This window comes from Prinia subflava, chromosome 1 (assembly GCF_021018805.1).
Source record: "Prinia subflava isolate CZ2003 ecotype Zambia chromosome 1, Cam_Psub_1.2, whole genome shotgun sequence".
Lineage (NCBI taxonomy): Eukaryota > Metazoa > Chordata > Aves > Passeriformes > Cisticolidae > Prinia > Prinia subflava.
Genome location: NC_086247.1, coordinates 88,308,510 through 88,328,643, shown reverse-complemented (window position 1 = coordinate 88,328,643; position 20,134 = coordinate 88,308,510). Strand labels below are relative to the sequence as shown.

The window sequence follows — 20,134 nt, the reverse complement described above, 5'->3', positions numbered from 1 at the left end:
CAGCAGCACTTGAGAGCGCAGTGCCTATGCGTTCCTTGGAAAACCCACATCAGGACATCATTCTCTTATTTTTATTACACATGTGGGCCTATGTAAAAGCACATTTTATGTTTCTACACTGCAGCACTAGATATCACAATGTGTATCTAAAGCGTGTTACAGTCCCTTGAGGAAAATTAAGAACTTTAAAAAATTAAAAACAACTCCACAACAAAAAACACTTCCTCCTCCACAGTGAAAGCATGCAGAAGAAACATAGCAGGAAGACAAATAAATTAAAATTTTGGGAAAAGAAATGGGTATTTTATAATTACAAAGTGGTTAGTAGAGAAAGAAGGAAGCTTGATTTTGCTCAAATATCTTTTAGCAGAACTCCTGAAAAGAATAATAAGTATTGACATGAATTCTGACACTCAAAAAGTAACTTGCTTCCAGTAAGAACAGACAAGACAGGGAACAACAGCTTGGGGAAAAAAGCTAAACAGCATTGTTCCTATTACAAATGTTACATCACTAGGCCTCTAACACCCTTAAAGTTATGCATATGTAAAGTTGAAACCTAAATGAGAGTTGTAAGCAAGTTAAATCATTCTTTAGAATTAAATCATCTGTTTCAAATTGCTAGGATCACCTTAGCAAATGTGTTTGCACATAAAATGCAGTTCGGTGTCAGTAAATTCAGTTTTAAAGAGAGCTTCAGCTCACAAGCTTTTATTTTCAAAATGCATCAGAATTTCTTGCAGATTTTTCTACAAAAACAAATACTTCAAGTTAGAAAATGAGCAAATGCTTCTCCCAAGTGTGTCAAATCTCAGCCAGAAGCACACTCCTGGGCACTGCCCACCTACAGCACCTAGGCTGTGTCCCAGGCTCAGCCCTACAGCACCATGACCATGCAATTAATTATTTTCTAACAGGAAACTGTTTGTGAGCAATAGCTTTCTTATCCGATAAAGGCAACCCTCCTGTCCCCTTAAATGCACAAACATACCAATGCAGAATCAAAGAAGTCTTCAAGCAGTAACATCAAAAATTTATTCTCATTTGGGTCGATGACAGTCACAAACGCTCTGGCTCTTTCAAACCAGGATACTAGGTAAAAGTTCAAAGAATGAGTTAAAAACTGGGAAGAGGAGTCAAGAGTCCTCAAACTACATATGTCTGCAGGAAACCTTACAGAGTCTTTTACTCTTTAAATGTCACAGGGACATACTGTGTCAAAAGTTACATGGCTTTAAGGAGTTAAATTTTGCTAGGGGGACATGAAAAGTGCCATTTCCCTCTTCCCTCCCTAGCCCTCCTTTTCTCCTTCTCTCGTGGTGCTCAGACACAATACATGCTGCTAGTGGCACCAAAACTCTTATAGACATTTCTAGAGGACATCAACTCACAGCAAAATACTGTAAAGTTTTTTCAAGCTTCTTCAAGGTAAATATTCTAATACTTCATGATTTTGGATATTGCATAACATTACACAAAAATGGTGAACTAGAAATCCATGCACCACTGGAAATACAGAGCTCAGACTGGAAAAACTTTATTAATTTATTTCCATACAGGAATTTTGAGCAATTGTATCCCTGAAAAGTGTAACTATAAGGCAGGAATACAACATTTTTGGACCAAGGACTCAGTACAAGTCTGCTAAAGAAAGCATGTGTTAGCTGTTCCCTCGTAGCTGTGTTAGGTCCAGGTGTTCCTCATCTTCAGCACAATTGCATTTCTGCTACTACAACTATTACCAGCTGAAATCATTATAGTGCCAGAAGATAAAACAATTGCAGATTAAATAAATCTAGTTTGCTAGATATCTAGAGAGAGACCTTCATAAAGAATATCTGGTTTTAAAAATATAGAAGCACAAATTACTCATCAATCCTATTATTAAAATTGTATTCTGATGGAGCATTTAAAATGCTATATCATTTCACTAATGGAACTCACAGAAATTCATCCTCTCCTTCCATCATCAGCTTAAAAAAACCCCAAACAACCCAATCCTGTAAATCAGGTAATAAGTGAAGCCATAAAATTGGCTGCTACACCAAAAGCAATAAAAGAGAGTAAGCATTTTTTCCTCCACTCAGTTCATGCAATATATTAAAAAAAATTCTTTCTGTGCGGCCAACAAGCCATCCTCTACTTTTCACTCTCTTGGAGTTCTTTTCCTGATGCAAACAACCTTATATCACATTAGTAACTTGTATACAGTATTATACTCATCTTTGCTACCAGTCCTTGCTCAATAAACAAGCTCTTCCCTTCTTGAAGATCACTTTTAAGGTAGAGCTGAATACATTTCAGCAGCAGTGAAACGTTCTCGAACTCATTCTTGTCCAGCTCCTACAGAAACAGAGTGCTGGGCGTCATTATTCTGCTACCCTCTGAGTTGGGTGTTAGGATAGTTGAGATTATTTATGGTACTCGCCTTTCTCAGTGCTTTGTCCAACTGGTTAAAGAGAGAGTCACTGTACTTCTGAGGAGGCTCTACTTCCTTCTCTTGAAGTAGTTCGTGTATTTTTTGAAACCCCTTCCCTTTAAAGGCATCAATGAGCAGTGATTCGAGCTGTAGGGGGAGGGGAAGAAAACAATTAGCAAATAAAATAAGTGGGCATTGAATTTGAAGCAGCATTAACTATGATAAAATGCTTGTTATTTTAAAAGTTGAAAGTTTCTGTTTCTTTTATTTATTTATATTGGTTTTTATTTGTTTTTCATTTTACTGCTACATCTGAAGTGAAGCATTAGTCTTAATGTCCAAAAGAGACAGAACCCTTGAAACTGAGTCATCTTAAAAGATACCAAGTAAGGAAATAGGCAATTTGGTACACTCAGTTTGTAAGTCCCACAACTATTACAGTAATCTCTTACCACTTACTAAAGAAAAGAGTAAGAGGACTGCTGCACTTCCCACATTAAATAAAATTACTAGAAGCTCTGGGTCATGCCATATCCATTTAAGATATGCACCTTTAAATACATATATAAATAACATTTTGTAAGATAAAGATAAGGATGCATTTAAAAGATCCTTACGTAGTCTTCTCTTCTGTCTGCCATATTGCCACTCACATCTCTATTTTGTTCTTCACTTTTTCCTTCCTTTAAAAATAAAAAGAAGAGAGAAATACAGAAAAAAAAAGTCTTCTTTCCCCACCCCCCCCCCCAAAAAAGATAACCCAACCAACCCAAACACTTTTTCTGCCCCAAAACTGAAGAGCGCTTACTCACCCCCACTCTCCCTAAAAGCTGTTTTTCCTTCCTTCCTTATTACCTAAGCTCTAAAACCTCCCCGCGCCTCCCAACCCGAGGTATGTGGCGGCCGCGGGGAGTCCCGCGGGTGTCCCCAGGAGGGAGCGGGGACTGTCCCCCTCTCCGTGGCCGCTCACCTGGGCCATGGCGCGGGGGACAAGGCGCAGGGGCTGCTTCACACCCTCCGCACGGCTGCCACCGCTGCTGCTGGACGCACCCGCCCTTAGGGTGGAGGAAGACCCTCGCCAGCCTTTCTCACAGCTCCGAACGCTCTGCTCTCCTCAGCAAGCCCTCACTCTATACCCCGGCAGTGGGGGGGGGGGGGGGGGGGAAAGAAGAAGAGGCCCGATTGGCACCCGCCCTAAAAAGCCGCAGCTGTGCGGCGCCTGGGACGGGACCCGCCCGGGACCGCAGCGCCGACAGACCCCGGCCCAGCCCAGGGGGGCTAAAGAGGAGCCCAGAGCCTCCTCGGGGGCTGCTCTCGGCCGAGGGGAGCCACAGCCGGCGTGTGCTGCTGCTGGGGGGGCTTTATTGTGCTCAGCTGAGGGTAAAGTGCTGTAAATTTTGGACCAGAGAGGATGGAAGGTGGTGAGAAAATCATTCGGAACAGGTGGGGTCATTTAAAGGGTGATAGCTGCGCTCGGCGTTCAATGGCTCGGTCTCTGTGCTGTTGTAATTTTTTTTCTTTGTTTTTCACACCAAAACTCAATCTCCCTCCTTTCTTCCCACAGCACCACATCCCCTCCTCAAAAAAACGAAACAAAACAAACAAACAAACCCCAAAAACCTCCAAACTTCAGACCGCATCGGCTATTTCTTTCGAAAAGAAAAGGTAACAAAACCCCTCTAACTGTTCAATAAGATAAAATGTGCCTATCAATATAACGGCACCAAAACCAGTTTTGCATTTTAAACCAGGTTCTGCAGAGCACAGTGCGAAGGGGAAAGCTGCCAAAGAACGCCGATTTCGTTAACATCCAAAGCGCAGGTTATTCAGCATCTTTGCCTCCCTCCGGAGGCTTTACGAGCTGCGGGCAGCTCCGAGCACGCTCAAAACCCAAGATCAGGAGCAGTGGGGCAGAGACGGGTCCCCCACCTTCCCATCACCGCGGCCACCGCGGGAGCGAGCTGCAGAGCCCCGCGGCTGCCGGGTTACACTTCCAAACCCTGCTCAAGTTTGCTGAGTGACGGTTCCCAGTGCTGGGGGGTGGATTCGCGCACAGCCTGTGTCTGTGCCCCGTCACACACCTCCAGGTGAGGGGAGCGGAACCCGCCTGCGGCGTGGAGGGGGAGCGCAGCTCCTGCCCGCCCGGGGCCCGCGGTGGGGTTCGGTGGTGGTGCTGCTGTTCCGCCTGCGGGGCCGGCTGAAGCTCCCCGCCACACCTCGGCGACGCCCCGCCGGCATAAAAAAAGCGGGAGGCGGCCCCGGGGGCACTCTGTGCCATGAAGCTCACCTGGGACATCAACGACCCCAAGCTGCCGCAGGTAGCGGGTGGGCGGGAGGTACTGGGGAGAGTCTCTGTCCAGCTCCAACGAGGAGCTGGGCAACAGTGGAACGAACTTCACCCCAAGCAAAGCTCTGTTTTATGTCTTCTTGATTTCTCTTGCGCCTTTTCAGTTTTGATTTGTAGTCTTTATAAAAAGTGATTTATTATAAAATTAGGGATTTGATGCACAGCTTTGCCTAGCTGGATATGAACTCCTAAAACAACCTGTGGCTCCATCTGGACAAGTTCCTTCTCCCTCCTCCCCCTCTTCCTTGTTCAAGAAATGTTGAAAAGAAGCATGAACTGACTGTTTACTACTATGATCCAAGCTATCTAATTATTTCTTTGGTTTACTGATGCAACACTAATGCTAATGAGCACTCCACTTTTGTCTGGTTGTGAGTTACAAATGCATTTTTTTCTTTGCAACTTTTTTCATCTTAGAGTTTATTTAGGTTTACAGAGCCCATACTGTTATATCTTAATAAATGTCTGAATGCTGTAAATGCTGGTAATTTCCTTCTGTTTGCTGGGATTGCTCTCACACGTGGTACATACATATGTTAAATACATATTGCATTATGAATATTTGCAATTTAAAATCTTCTTTCATAGTTCTGGTAATTACATTTTAATAAGGAACTCCAGAAAGCTGTGAAACCCCAAATCGAAATGTTCTTTGTTTGTGCCACTATCCATACATTGGAAGTACATTTGTAATGACAAATCTTTTTATTTCTATTTTTTGGGAAAAGCCTTATTCAAATCATATTAGATGTACTTTAAGAAGCCATTCGATAGCTATAAACTTCTATCTTCCTGCCTGTAGGTGCATGGTCCCACAACAAGGAGAACTTAACAGCAGTCATGGTCAGGGTGGCTGGTGTCCTGTCTGGGCACACTGATAGCAGACTAGTCAGTAAATTCTGGGAGTAAGGCTGATGTCTCACAGCTGGTAACTTGACTGTAAAAAGCATATGTGTCAACAGACTGTGCTACAATGGATCATGGTGTAAAAGAGGGAAGGATCCTGACTTTCTTCTCAGATCTGGAATCTCAGACTGCCCCAGCCCTTTTAGACAGCACTTCTGAACAAGCTATTCTTTCAATATTTATTTTTCTGCTGCTTGGCTGGTCACAGAAAAAGCATTTCCCCCCTTGTTATGTGTTTTATAACAAGGCAAAAATATCAGTTCGTACTATACTAATAACGTTCTCTTGTTGTTCTCCTTGCTGCCTTGCCCTCTCTCCGCACCTGCTCTGCTGCAGGAGCCCAAGCACTTCGATGCCTTCCAGGAATGGCCCGATGGCTACGTGCGCCTCATCTACTCGAGCGAGGAGAAGAACGCGCAGCGGCACCTCAGCGGCTGGGCCATGCGCAACACCAACAACCACAACTGCCACATCCTCAAGAAGTCGTGCCTGGGCGTGGTGCTGTGCGCCCGGGGCTGCGCGCTGCCCGGCGGCGCCCGCCTGCAGCTGCGCCCCGCCATATGCGACAAGGCTCGGCAGAAGCAGCAAAGTGAGCGGCACCAGGGAGAGCTGCCGTGCCCAGGGGACCCCGCTTCTTTCATCGGGGCTTGATTTCCAAACTGGAGTCTCTCTTACTTGCACGCAGACTAAGGCATAATTGCAATGACTGATAATTTCCAAATTTCACCAATGTCTGTTTGCAACTACTTAAGGGGATATGGATTTAAACCCTTTAAATTATTAGCATTTATAACTAGCGGGCAGTTCTAGTTCTTATCATTTAGCTGTGCTTGGTAGTCTGCATTGCATTTCCTTGAACAATACATTTTAATCCAAATTTTGGAGAAGTCTGATCGTGTTGCTCTTGAGCTCTCTTTGATCTCAGGCAGCATCACTGTCCTTAACCAATCTCTTGAGTAGTTTCTGTCTGTTCACAGAGAAAGCCTGTCCCAACTGTAACTCTGCCCTCGAGTTGATTCCTTGCCGAGGACACAGTGGCTATCCGGTCACAAACTTCTGGAGGCTTGATGGCAAAGCAATATTTTTCCAGGTAGAAAACCACTGTATGTGTTTTTGCACACTATATAAAATAATACCTGTATATAAAATAATACCTGTAAAGAGAGAGATTTCTTCCTCTTCCCCCTGCCCCCTTTTTTTATGTAACACAGACCATGATGAGCATGATGGAGGTCTAGTCCAGGACTGAATTTCTCTTTAGTATGAACATGACAAGAACAGATAATAACACTTGGTTGTTTCTTTAAAAGCAGTACTCATGGGCTGGCAATATTAAATTTTAACCCCAATATCACTAATGGCTAAAATTCACCTGTTTATAGAACACAAATATGAACAAAAATGTTGTCTTGCACCCTGGTGCATATGACAACTGGATCTTTGTAATATTTCCAAATATTTATTTCCCACTAAAATAAATAGGGAAAAAAAAGGCCTTACTTAATTTACATGAGTTGAAGTATGAAAATTTTACTTCATGTGAAGCTAGCCTTTGAATTTTAAAGGATTTAAAGTCTTGACAGAAAAAAAGAATCTAAGCTGAAATTTGAAATTTCATCTTGATTTTTCTTTTTTTTTTTTTTAGCAACATTGGAACAAAAAGTAAACAAAAAGTTTCTGTTATATGAGATTACATTTTTCCCTGGCTCACATGGCAGTGAATTCTGTTCTCCAGTCAAATAATGGAAGAAAACTGCCCATATTCCCAGATTTCCTCCTATATTATTCTTATTCAAATGTTCTCTTACAGACACGCAAAACTGGAAGATTTTACTATCAAAAAAGTTGATAAATCCTTGCTTAGAAGTTAACTTCTGCTTAAGAAAGGACAGCATTTTAAATGCAATTTTTAGGTTCCTACTTTGTATTAGGGACTGCATGCAGCTCTGTTCAGACAAATGAGTAAGGAAATGTAGTGTCTGTGACTTCACCATGTACCAGTGTAACTTGGGTTATGTAGATCTGCATACCCACAGATGTTCCAATAGCAGAGCATCTTCACATGGTTTTCCACTTGTCCTGTTCAAGAAAGTATATTGCTTTAACAAAATATTTGTCATCTTGTGGCATGAAAAAGGCTCTTTAAAGCCTATTTATACTATTTGTATATGTGTTTATAAAGCAGAACTGAGATCCTGGACTGCAGAAAACCAACCAAACTAATTTTTTTCCCCTTGGTTCTAATTATCTACTCCTGAATGTCACAAAATTAGGTAGCACTTTTGCTCCTTCATCAGCTCTGCAGTCTTCACTGACTTCTCCCTCATTTTTTCCTTCTATGTACACCCAAATCATGATTTATTCTATTTATTTATTTTCACGATGAATTTATCCTTGTTAGATTCTTCTTTTTTTCTTGTGCCAAAACACAAACCATGCTGTGACTACCTCTCATAGTACTTAGAGCATTCTTTCTTATCTTACTCCCTTCCAGGTTAACATCTAATTCTCAGTTAATCCTAATTTAGGCTAAAGGAGTCCATGACCACCCCCGGCCAGAGAGTAAACTGGAGGCAGAGGCAAGAAGAAGTGCAATTAAGAAGCAAATGTCCTCTTATCACCACTCCCAGAAAAAGAGATCTCTAAACTCAGAGGTAAGTCAAAGCCATAAGTGAAATAAAAAGTTGACATAAATGAAGACTTTTTTTTGTCAGTTAAAAAGGTGTGATAAAGATGTAAATGTACTGGGGATCCCAGGGCAAAACAAAGCTTTACACCATGCTACATCTTTTAATTTGGGACTGAAACTAACAATAGCACAAGTATTGAGACATATGTGTGTGGGCGGTATTGACTCCTGTATCTTGAAGATCTACTTCTCCTTATCAGGCAGGCAGGTTCCATGACAGCAGTGGTTACACCAATAACCTACAGAATTTTCACTGCATGGATGGCCCAGAAAGAGCTGGTACCTTCACAGACACCAACTTTTCGATTCCAGCCCAGCCTTACCCTTCGCTGCAGAACGCAGACCTCTACAAGGCACCTTACGACTCAGCCAGCTTCCAGGAAGACCAGCTCTCGCCATACCCTAAATGCCCAAATCCGAGGCTCTACGTGCCCAGACCATGCAGTTACGAGTTTGGAGTTCCTACCTTTATAAGCTCGAGTCCTTACCCAACATTCTACAAAGATCTGACCAGTCCTGCCATGGATGCAGACCCCCTCAGTCTGAACGGGTCTCACTACAACTCTGTGACCACTCACGATAAGAGCTTTGACAGCCCTGGCAGACATTACGGACTGAAACCGGCGTGGGGGAAACCGGGCAGCGGAGACCGCAGTGACCACGGGCAGATGCCACCAAGTGCTCCCCACCCTTACTGTGGTGGGGACTATCCCTGCAGGTACAGCCCTGGCCCCGCGCCCATGGCCCCGCCGCTGCAGACCGTCATCACCACCACCACCAAGGTGTCCTACCAGGCCTACAAGCCACCCATGCTGAAATACGGCGACAACCTCTGTGACATGAAAAACCTCCAGAGCTACACCCACGTGGCAGAAAACGTCTCAGGTGCCATCTATTCGGGGATGAAGATTCAGGAAGACTTTGGGATGATAAAGTCAGCGTTGCTCTACCAGCACGACTCCATCCCCATGAAATCCAAACCAGCTGAGGGCGTGGAGAGCTATCGGTATGGGCTCCCTCTGGGCAGCAGCTTTGCTGAGCAGGAGGGCCAGGCCCTAAGATTCGAGAGTGCTGAATACTGACTAAACCGTGCCTAAATGGCAAATACCTGCAGATGGGAGAACAGATTATTGTGCTGACCATGTGACTGCTAAGCCAAGTGGTTTGGGATTCGAGGAGATATAAGGAAGCAGAACATCAAGACAGCTTTCTCCCAAAAGCACCTTTCTGGAGCTGCGTGCTGAGTGAATTACATTTTGCATCTAATTTCAAAGAAGCCCCACACAATCTCTAAAATGGCACAAGGAACTGAGCCCAAAACACACCTGGGAGAAGGTAATATGGAGGCACAATTCCTCTGGAAGTCACCAGCCTCCTCTGACAGCAAGTGCAATCCACTTGTTGCTACAACTCCTGCCAGATGTCTCAAGCTTTGAGAGAAAATGCTCCATCTGTAAGAAAGAAACGACTACTCAGCTAATGGAAAAGAAATGAAGGAAGGTGGCTATAGATTATAGTCAAGTGAAGGAAATGGCAGGGAAACAAAGAAATAAAAGAAATGTGAAAGCAAGAGAATTTGCAGAATAATTCACCTGAGTGGTCCATTCACCTGTCGTGATCCTTTTGATGAATGGGAAGATCAGCTAAGTTTCTCTGAAATGAAAAACCTGAAACCTAAGAAACATGCTAAATTCATGTTGCTTTTTGATCCCCCGTATCAAGAGTGGAGACTACCCAGCCTTTCTATGTGAGAAGGACAGCCCAGCACAGCCACACCAGGAACTGATGCCCTTTAACTCTCAGCCTGGAGGCAGGAAGGCTCAGGCAAGTCCCAGCAAGCCTGCTCAGCATCACATGGCTGCCAGAGTTAACTTATTCGGTCCTGAAAACCATTCACAGTGAAACTGGTTTTTGCTTAAAGGGGCCTGACAAGCTGGTCAGACCAATTGGTTATTGGTGTAGAATTCTCTTTACCCATGAATACAACTTGTCCTGTCTAAGAATGCAACATCCCAGCTGCCTAGTACAGGTCAGCATTGAATGAACCTTTCCTGGCTGCCTCTCTGCACTCCATCTCCACCAGGTCTTTCTCCCTCCCCCGAGGGACTTCTAGTCATTTTTCTCTCTGTAATCATAACTCCCTATAACAGCACTATTTCAGAAATTAAACAACCAGCCAACAGAGAGGTTACAAAACAAAATCTCCAAACTGAGCTAAGCAAGGAAAACATAAAGAAATGCATTCCCAAATTTATCCCTAAACCAACTAATACTTAGTTAACCTGGAAAGAAAAAAAAAACAGCAGCACTGGTTTAAAACTAAAGATATTTTGAAAGCTGCTTAGTACTAGGAAATAGAACCCTCATCCAAAATGTGTTTGCCAAGCAAGGCAGCTAAGTAGACACAGGGGACTGATCAGAGTCATAATAATTCTTTTCGTATCATTATTATTAAGTTACCAAGTATCTTTAACTTTTTGAACACTTTTTAACCTCTGTCTTATGTATATTTTTGCTATGTTTTGAGAAGTGGCATGCTACTGTAGTCTTTCAATAAATGTGAAATCACAGTTAAAAGCAAGGCACCATGTAAAATAATGTGAACAGCTGGCTAGTTAGAATTATAAGGCTCTGTGCACCGAAGCCATCATTAAACTGGTGAACAAACTATTTTCAAAGCACAGCAAACAAATATCTGAAGTTTAAAAATAGTTATTTCTGATGTAGTATATTTTCTTTCTTTTTATATTTTTATGAAATGCAACATGTTCAGTCCGAGATGTGTAGCCAAGCCCCACAGGAATTTAGTTAATAGCATCCTGTTTCAGCAGTGGATTATTCAACACTTTAAAAATTCAAGCCAGACGAATATGGAATTCACAAAAAGACTACATTAATTCACCTGCAGCAAGCTTACCTTGTCTTTTTTTGCTCTAGTATACCTGCTGTATATCTCACTTGGCTTTTATTAAACTCTTATGGCAATTCTTCTACCAAGTGTTTTAAATTACTGATAAGAAGAGATTCAGGTGAACAACAGCAATTTGATAATCAGCCCACATACTAACCCTAAAAAAGGGAAAAAAAAAAAAAGTGGTTTGTGAGCTATTACCCAGAAAGACTGATGTAAAATTTTAGAGTTTAGGAATATATAACACTATGCCTTTTTACAGAACTGGGATTTCTCAGCTGTATGCCAAATCATATTGAGGCATTTGACACATAGAATAATAATCAAGGCTTACAGACTCATAATTGTAAAGGGAATAAAATGTAAGAGGGGAATAAGGCCAAACAAAATAACCAAAAAAGCTGGAAAGATTTACTGTAGATAGGAAAACCAAGGAAAATATTAAAGCTGTAAATTGCTCTATTTTATAGTGATTTTAGAGGAGTTAGCCAACCACAAGTCAAGTCATTAAAATACTACACACTATTAAAACAGATGAGCTGTGTAGGTTGCATGGTATTTACATTACTGGTATAAAAATTGTCGTTATATTTGTATGCTTAAATTATTATGCTATCCAATTAAACATAGCCTTTAAAGCAGAACTTTGTACACCAGTAAAGAAAATGCAGCCAATTGTGTTAAGATACTACTTTTAGGGTGTGGATTTATTTATAATAAACACGACAGAGGTTTAAGCACAGTGGAAAGCTACAGTGGTGATTACTTTGCTGCATAATCCGAGCAGTACAACAAATAAAACCACTCTAAAGGTTATTGCAGTCTTTCTTCACCTTGATTCCTCTCATGTACAAGTGTCTGAGATGAGATTAACTGTATGTTATGTTTTACAGATAAAAAGTCAGATGGAAAATGTCTAGAGCTGTAGACAGTTTTTCTCTTCAAAATATGCAATTGTAAATGCAATGGAGCTTCGGTAACAACAAAAAGAAAGCTGAAACTGAAAGCCTCATTGTAGGTTAATACAGCTGCAGCACTGACTTTAAAAGCATCCTCCTCAGGCAAAGCAGCATCCTGAAGCAAGGCGGTCCCTGAGTAAGCACCTTCTCTTCCATTCATCGTCCCTGTCAAGTGGGGTTTCTGGTCCTGCATTGAGCACCTGAGAGAAGCTCTTCACCAGCCTGCACCCTGTACTCTGACAGACATCTCCATCTAACTCCTGTTGTTATGGCAAAATCACAGAGGAGAACAAATCTCAGTCTCCTGTAGCTCTGGCTTAATTTGGGTTACAAAATGAAAACCTACAAAGTAAGTTGCCCTACTGAGGTAAAGCACCATTTGTCCCCCTGCTGAGGATGCCCTTTGTACCAAAAGAGCAGCTCGGCAGTGGCAAAGGTCAAAAGCCCCAACACTGAACAGATGCCTCCCAGAGACAAGAGGCCCAGGACAATGCATTTCAATTGTGTACCCATGAAATACAGCCTTGTGTCACAGGCCTGATAGATGCAAATACCTGGGCACCACTTCATGTCACACCTCAAGGGGGGCAGACAGAGCCTGGCACACTGTCCTGCTCCATGACCACATGTATCCCCCTAGTCCTGCTAAGGACTTCCAGAGTGAAAGTCTGAGCAATTTGCTTAGCCCTTGCTCCTCCTCTGAAAGCAGGTAATCTCAGGGCATTTCAAATGTGCTAAATGCTACAAACAAGGCATGCAGGAGCTTGGCTGTTGGGGGCTTATTGAGCCTGAAGTAGTCATCTCTTCATTTGGGGGTACAAACTATCATCCTAAAGACAGAGGCAAGCTTTTCTCTCAGTTCCATGAGTGGAATCCACCAGTGCAACAGAATTGAATATGATCTGAGACTTTTTCCTTCCTGGGGATTTTCTGGGATTTCTTCTGGATTCCTAGGGTTTTTCTTTAGTGTCTTTTTGGAGCAAAGCTATCTAATATAGCTGAGACAGCTTTCACCAAAGTAGATCATGTTTCCTGAGAGACATAATTTAATAGGGTACACAATGCAGCTCTAGGGGTGCATTTAAGAAAGTTCATCTCATTCCCACCCTTATCAGTAGAAGTCACATGCACACAAAAAGGGGAGAGCTGAGGCATTTCGTGTTGGAGTGGTTCCTCCCAATACATAGAGCAAAAAGTTAGTCCAGGCCTGTTAAAATCCCTCTGCCTGAGAAATAACGAGAGTGGTGTACAGTGGTTATCCATGCCTGGATTACTGTCTTCGGTCTTCTAGCTGCCTAAAGTTAAGTATCTGCCTGTCACTCACAAGCAAAGGGAAGGTGAACCAGATAGTGTTTATGTAGTGCTACACCTGGGATTGTGCAAAATGGAGAGTGCAATTCGACACAGCACCGCTCCAGGCCTGCAAGAGTGCACATGACACAAGATCAGTGGGATGACACAGGTGCAAGTACGTATCACAGGGAAACATTGCTAGTTTGGCTCAACCTTATTCAAATAAACAGAAAAATTAAGTTCACACAATCCCTATAAACTTCAACATGCATGCTGGCACTTGTGATGGTGTTTGGGAGAAGGCAGTTTCAGGTATTTCGGCTGGCACTTGAGCATAGCAAGGACCACAACCAAAGGAGTTCTTTCAACAGAATGTTACCAGTGAGTCTCTGTGTGTTGTTTTGTAAAATAAGCAGGGAAGCAGGTGTGTAAGGATGTTCTCAGACGTGCCTTAGCAGGGCTCACAAACATCCTGGGTCTCTTTATTCCATCCTGTTGCCTTTCTTTCAGTTTCCTGGTTCATAGCAAGAGCACAGAACAGCACCTCTCTCCTGTCTTTATGACAAAATGAAGTGTTAAGTGACTGGCTTGAAGTGCTTGTACTGCAACTCCACGCCACATTGCAGACTGGCTCAAATATTGGCAAGTCCTGTCTACAGCCTTTCTGTCTTCTCGTGTGTGAAATGTTGGGGACCATTACAAAAAGTACCAGCAATTGACAGATACAAGGTCCTGGTAACAAAATTTAGATTTAAATGCTTCTCTTGTGCAAAACTAATACAAAAATTATTTACACATGAACCTCTTGCTTTTGCCAGATCTCTTATAGATGCCTGTAACTGGACTGGAAATGGCCCACGAGCAGCCAAGAGCCTTTTCACCTTGTTCAGCAACATGGACAGTGTGATTGAGTGTACCCTCAGCATGGCTGATAATGACACTAAGCTGTGTGGTGCAGTCAGCACTGGAGGGAAGGGATGGCATCCAGGGGGACCTGGACAGGCTGGAGAGATGGGACTGTGCAAACCTCATGGAGTTCAACAGGGCCAAGGGCAAGGTCCTACACCTGGGTCAGGGCAATCCCAAGCACAAATGCAGGCTGGGGGAGAATGGATTGAGAGCAGCCCTGAGGAGAAGGACCTGGGGGTGTTGGTTGCTGAGCATGACCCAGCAGTGTGTGCCTGCAGCCCAGAAATCCAAATGGATCCTGGGCTGCATCCAAAGCAGCGTGGCCAGCAGGCTTGGGGAGGTGATTCTGCCCCTCTGCCATGCTCTGGTGAGACCCCACCTGCAGTGCTGCATCCAGCTGTGGGCCCCCAACATGAGAAGGACATGGACCTGCTGGAGCAAGGCCAGAGGAGGCCATGAAGATGCTCTGAGGGCTGGAGCACCTATGCTATGAAGACAGGCTGAGAGAGCTGGGGTTGTTCAGCCTGGAGGAGAGAAGGTTCTGGGCTGACCTTGCAGCATCCTTCCAGTACCTAATGGGGGCCTGCAAGAGAGCAGAAGGACTTTTTACAGGGGCATGTAAGGATAAGACAAGGGGGAATGGCTTTACACTGAAATAGGGTGGGTTCAGACTAGATATTAGGCAGGAATTCTTTATTGTGAGGGTGGTGAGGCCCTGGAACAAGTTACCTAGAAAAGCTGTGGAAGCCCTGGAAGTGCTCAAGGCCAGGCTGGATCAGGCTCTGAGACACCGGGTCTAGTGGAAGGGGTCACTGACCATGGCAGGGAGATTGGGACTAGATGATTTTTAAGGTTCCTTCCAGCCCAAACCATTCTATGATCTTATGAAACAGAGTGGCAGCACTGGAGGAAGAGGAGGGGGCCCATCACTGGGAAAGGACAGCCATGGGATGTGGCTAAACTGTAGAGAGAGGACAGGACACAAGGGCAGGGAGAGGACATCACAGGGTACCTGCTGCATCACTTCCACTGAGAGTGGAGAGGTGTTTTCACATATGTACGGTAGAGATGTATCCATGTGGTAGTGATCAAACATATTCTTGGAGGTTAATGCATGGCTACATTCTTTGCTACATACAGTCAGCTCCTGCTGAATCTCTGCCTGAATTCTGCTGTATCTCTGCCTGAATTCTGTTGTGTGGGTTATGGTACTTTCTCCCTTCTCATGTCCAAGTCTCACCTTTGAACTTCATTTTACCTGGCAGTCACCTCAGATGTTTTATTTCAGTAAAGGAAACAGGCATATTTTGTTTCAGAAAATATAATGTTGTTTTCTTGTACTTTCATTTCAGCAAGTTATGTGCAAGTGGTCAAATCCTTTGAATTCCAGAAAACTGATTCCCATAGCCCTGTGTTCCACACAGTTGACTTGAGGTAGAATCAATTAATCTGTCAACAGTTTTTAAACCATCACAAAGTTACCACACCAGTTAATGAGGAACAAGGAGGGGAGAGAAAAAAAAGGTAAAATGAAAACAGCTTCCCATTTTAGCTCAGCAAGCCTGAGCTGCCAGCTTGGCGAAGCAGATAGGAATCTGTCTGAATTTCTAAAACTATTTTCTGCCTTTCCCTCCATGGTGCTTCTAGTAGTTATTGTGTTTAAATTATCTCCTCCTTTTCTTGCCTCTCACTCTTAAAAACATTAAAAAATAGGAGCTCAAGCTAATGTTGAGAATTGAAGCTTAAAATGAGACTTCCCTGCCAAAAGCACCTCTGGATCAGATGCTAAATATGCCATTTTTTATAACTGTGCCTTCTGTACTCCCTGGAGAGATGCAAGATTACAAAGCACCAAGGAGAAAGTTCATTATTATTTTTGTAATAGAAAAACATATATTTTAGAATGCATAGAGCACCCAAAGTTTCTCCCCTGCATCAGTATTAGCAACATGCATTTCAATAAATTGCTTTCAAGAAATAATTTTTTTAAAATGCTAGGGGAAAAAAATCCCTCAGGTTTCACTACAGCTGTGAATATTACAGGTGGGAATTTCTGTACAAATCCTAAGTATACTGTGGCTTAGCTGGTAGCTTTATTTCATATGATCATATAATGGATTGGCTTGGAAGGGGACCTTGAAAATTGTCCAGTTCCAAACCCCTTGCCACAGGCAGGGACACCTTCCACTAGACCAGGATACTCAGAGTCCCATTCAACCTGGCTTTGAACACCTCTAGGGATGGGGCACCCACAGCTTCCACGGAAAACCTGTTCCTGTGCCTCACCAGCATCACAGCAAAGATTCTTTTTCCCTAATACCTAATCTCTTTCAACTTGAAACCATTTTCCTTTGTCCATGCTCTTGCAAATAGACTCTATCCATCTTCCCTGAAAGCTCCCTTTAGGTACTGGGAGGCTGCTCCAAGGTCTCCCTGGAGCCCTCTCTTCTCCAGGCTGAACAGCTCCAGCTCTCTCAGCCTGTCCTCATGGGAGAGGTGCTCCAGCCCTGGGAGCACCACAGAACATCCAGCTCCGGACTGGCTCCAACAGGTCCGTGCCCCTCCTGTGCTGGGGTCCCAGAGAGGGATGCAGCACTGCAGGTGGGGTCTCACCAGAGCACCAAACATACATTCGACACATAATTACCATTCGCAGTAATTATGGGAAGGACTGGCTAAAGCCGATCTCGCTTATCACGGGGCCACCTTCAGGGAACCTGTAACGTGGCTCTCGCCATCAGGCTCGGCTCCCATCGCCCACCACCTCCTTCCCGACCCGGCGCTGTCCCCGCTCCCCACCGCGCTGTCTCTCCGCCGCCTCCCGGCTCTCCGCTCCAGCTGGATCCCCTGGCAGCCGTGCCCGCGGCCGGAGGGCGGTGCCGGCGGCGGGGCCCGCCCCGGCCCGGGGCCCTGCCCGCGCCCGTCGCCCCGGTGACGGGGCAGAGCGGCCCGGCCGAGGCAGGCGGCGGGCGGGCCGGGGCCCGGCGGCACCGAGCTGGCTCCGCCCGCAGCGCCGCGGTGAGTGCGGGCCGGCCGGGCCGGCGGGGCCGGCGGCGGGTGCCCCTCGGGCGGGGCCGGGGAGCGCCGTGCCGCGGGGGCCGGGCCTCTCTGGGGTCCTCCCAGCACGGAGGAGGCGCTGGCTTGGGCTGCGGCGGGAGCGTTCGGAGCTCCGCTCCTAACGGGGAGGGCTGCTGCAGGCCCAGCGTGGCTCGGGTCGCTAGCGGGGGGAGCTGGCGTGTGTGGGGAGCTGTCCCGTGTGGGGAGCTGTCCCGTGTGGGGAGCTGCCCCGCGTGGGGAGCTGCCCCGCGTGGGGAGCTGCCCCGCGTGGGGAGCTGCCCCGCGTGGGGAGCTGCCCCGCGTGGGGAGCTGCCCCGCGTGGGGAGCTGGCGTGTGGGGAGCTGCCCCGCGGCAGCGCTGGGCTTGGGGAGCGGCAGCGCCGCGTGGGCGCGGAGCCTGCGGGGACACGGACCCTGCCTGCTTTGCCTTCGGTAGGGTAGAGCCGGGCCTTGGCGGCCTGAGAGGTCCGCGGTTAATGAGGTGAAGTTTTGTTTGGGAGAACCGGGGTGAAACTCGCAGGCCGGACGGTGCCGGGTTCCGTAGCCCGAGTGAGCGGCAGGAGCGCCGTGCTCCCCTTGGCTCTGTGAGTGTTAAGGAAGGTACCTGCGCACACTTGGGAGGCGACTGAATGTCACCAGGTGGAACTGGAATGGAAACAAACATTTGTTTCCATTCCCAAGACTGAAAGGGGACCTCATTAGTGCGTATAATTATCTCAAAAGCAGGTGCCAAGAGGATGGTGCCAGACTCTTTTCAGGGTGCCCAGCGACAGGGTGAGGAGCAATGGCCATAAACTAAAACACAAGAAGTTCCACTTCAACATGAGGAAGAACTTCTGTACATTGAGAGTGGCAGAGCACTGGAACATGCTGCCCAAGAAGGTTGTGGAGTCTTCCTCTCTGGAGACATTCCAAACCCACCTGGCTGTGCTCCTGTGTCACCTGTTCTAGGTCATCCTGCCCTGGCAGGGGGTTGGATTAGATGATCTCCAGAGGTCCCTTCCAACCATAATGATTCTGTGTTTTATTGAAACGTACAGTGATGTAAATGCTGAAAGATGTGTGATTCATGTTTCTTCTGGACGCTGCCCAAAACCGGAGACTTGAAGTTTCAGCAGCACTGAGACTATTGTTATCCTGAAACCTGCTGTACTGTATTGTGGGAAGGGGTTTCATGGGGGTAGGAAGAGATAGCCATGCTGGCATGGTGGTAATCTGCTGAAAAAGTTGGTGTGAATAGTTTTGGTTTGAAACCAAAGCTGGTTTGGAACAAAACAGGGGGAAATACTCAAAGGAAACTGGAGTTCCTGATGTGATATGCCCCATCCTGAATGCCTGGTACACACAAGTGGAATCATATATTAGATTTGTAAAGCAACTTAAAAGTAAGGCAGTCTGTTTCAAAGCACTGGTATTTGTTGTCAGTGTTATTGACTTCTTTCTTGCAGCTGAGCCTCGTGCTTTTAAATAACTGCTGGTCTTTGATTAGAGTAATGGATTTGAGGTTAATCTCAAGAACTGGATCTACCTGACGTGGGACCTGGTTACTGGCAACTTTAGTAATAAACAGTCACTACCAAGAAGGTTCTTGTAGCAAAATTTGTTTGTTGTTTTGTGGTTGGATTTGGTTTGAGGTTTGTTGATATTTTCTTTTTTTTTTTTTTTTTTTACTCTTAAAATCTTATCAGCATACATTCTGTGCTGTGCAATACTCCCAGTTCTGATCATTGCGAACAGTACTGTGCCACGCAAACAGTTTTGATGATTTCATCAGTTACTATAAACAGGTTAGTAAAAATTTGTTATGGGTGTTTTGCTTCTCTGAGTGGGAAGTCTTATTGGGGCATATATCCTAGTTTCTATTTATTTGAGAGTAGTTTGTTTAGGATGCAAATGTAGAACTCTTGGTAAAGCCTAGTATTTTGTATATAAGAAATGTAGGTGATTTGCTGCTGTTCATTACATTTTGAAATGTAATTCAGACATCTAAAATAATATAAAATTGCTGCTAGTGCTTAAAACACGAGTAATACAGCAAAAGTGATGATTTGATTCAATTCTCTAGTACTTGTTTAGATTCACTAAATTTACACAAATTACAGATTCTGTCAAGCTATTGTATTTTGTCCTCTATTTGTCCCTGGCTTTAATCTTTCCTTAATCCTGTGTAAAGAGATTATGCATAGTGTGTCATTAAGAGTATCGAACAAGCTGTTGTTTAGACTAGGATTTCTCTTGGCTGTTTGGTAGCTGCTATGACAATTTCACATTTTAGAACTTCGCATCACTGAGGAAACAATATCACATAAGCATTAGTATGGAAAAAACCACTTCAAAGGCTTGTTTAACCAGAAAAGCTAGATAGGGCCCTTGCTTTCCTCAGGTACAAAAGACAAAACTGAACTGCAGATTTGAAAAAGAAAATACAGATACACCACTGAGGAAAAAGATCGCACACCTGAGCTGGATATGGGTGATGTAAAGCACAAAGTATACAGAAGTCTGTTGTAGTGAAATGCGAATCTCTGGAGGATGTATGTTCTAATTATCATGCTCTGTAATTCCAGTACATGTTGGTGGGGGGTAGGTGTGATGGTACACAGACGTTATCAGCATATGGGGTTTTCCCACCTTGTTTTGGGCAT

At 44.7% G+C, this 20,134-nt stretch overlaps 3 protein-coding genes across 27 annotated transcripts in view; 2 read left to right on the top strand and 1 right to left on the bottom strand.

The window, feature by feature from the left end:
- Positions 1-2,339, bottom strand: part of SYCP2L (synaptonemal complex protein 2 like) — a 46,400-nt gene extending 44,061 nt beyond the window's left edge. For all 15 annotated transcript variants that reach the window (XM_063402280.1, XM_063402290.1, XM_063402299.1 and 12 more), the window contains exon 1: positions 992-2,339. In XM_063402280.1, the coding sequence (XP_063258350.1) occupies positions 992-1,027 (36 nt within the window). In that variant the 5' untranslated portion in view covers positions 1,028-2,339. The remainder of the gene's footprint in view (positions 1-991) is intronic.
- Positions 2,340-3,396: 1,057 nt separating this feature from the next.
- GCM2 (glial cells missing transcription factor 2) lies at positions 3,397-9,679 on the top strand. The gene is made up of 6 exons (XM_063421274.1): positions 3,397-3,799; positions 4,507-4,737; positions 5,920-6,261; positions 6,650-6,762; positions 8,201-8,326; positions 8,562-9,679. The coding sequence occupies exons 1-6, from the start codon at positions 3,397-3,399 to the stop codon at positions 9,441-9,443; spliced, it is 2,097 nt and encodes a 698-aa protein (XP_063277344.1). The 3' UTR covers positions 9,444-9,679.
- Positions 9,680-17,291: 7,612 nt separating this feature from the next.
- MAK (male germ cell associated kinase) overlaps positions 17,292-20,134 on the top strand; it is a 32,554-nt gene continuing 29,711 nt past the window's right edge. For 4 of the 11 annotated variants that reach the window (XM_063402463.1, XM_063402386.1, XM_063402396.1 and 1 more), the window contains exons 1-2: positions 17,292-17,451; positions 19,178-19,276. The gene's annotated coding sequence lies outside the window, so the exon portion shown is untranslated. The other 7 variants (XM_063402429.1, XM_063402447.1, XM_063402452.1 and 4 more) reach the window with 3 other exon arrangements.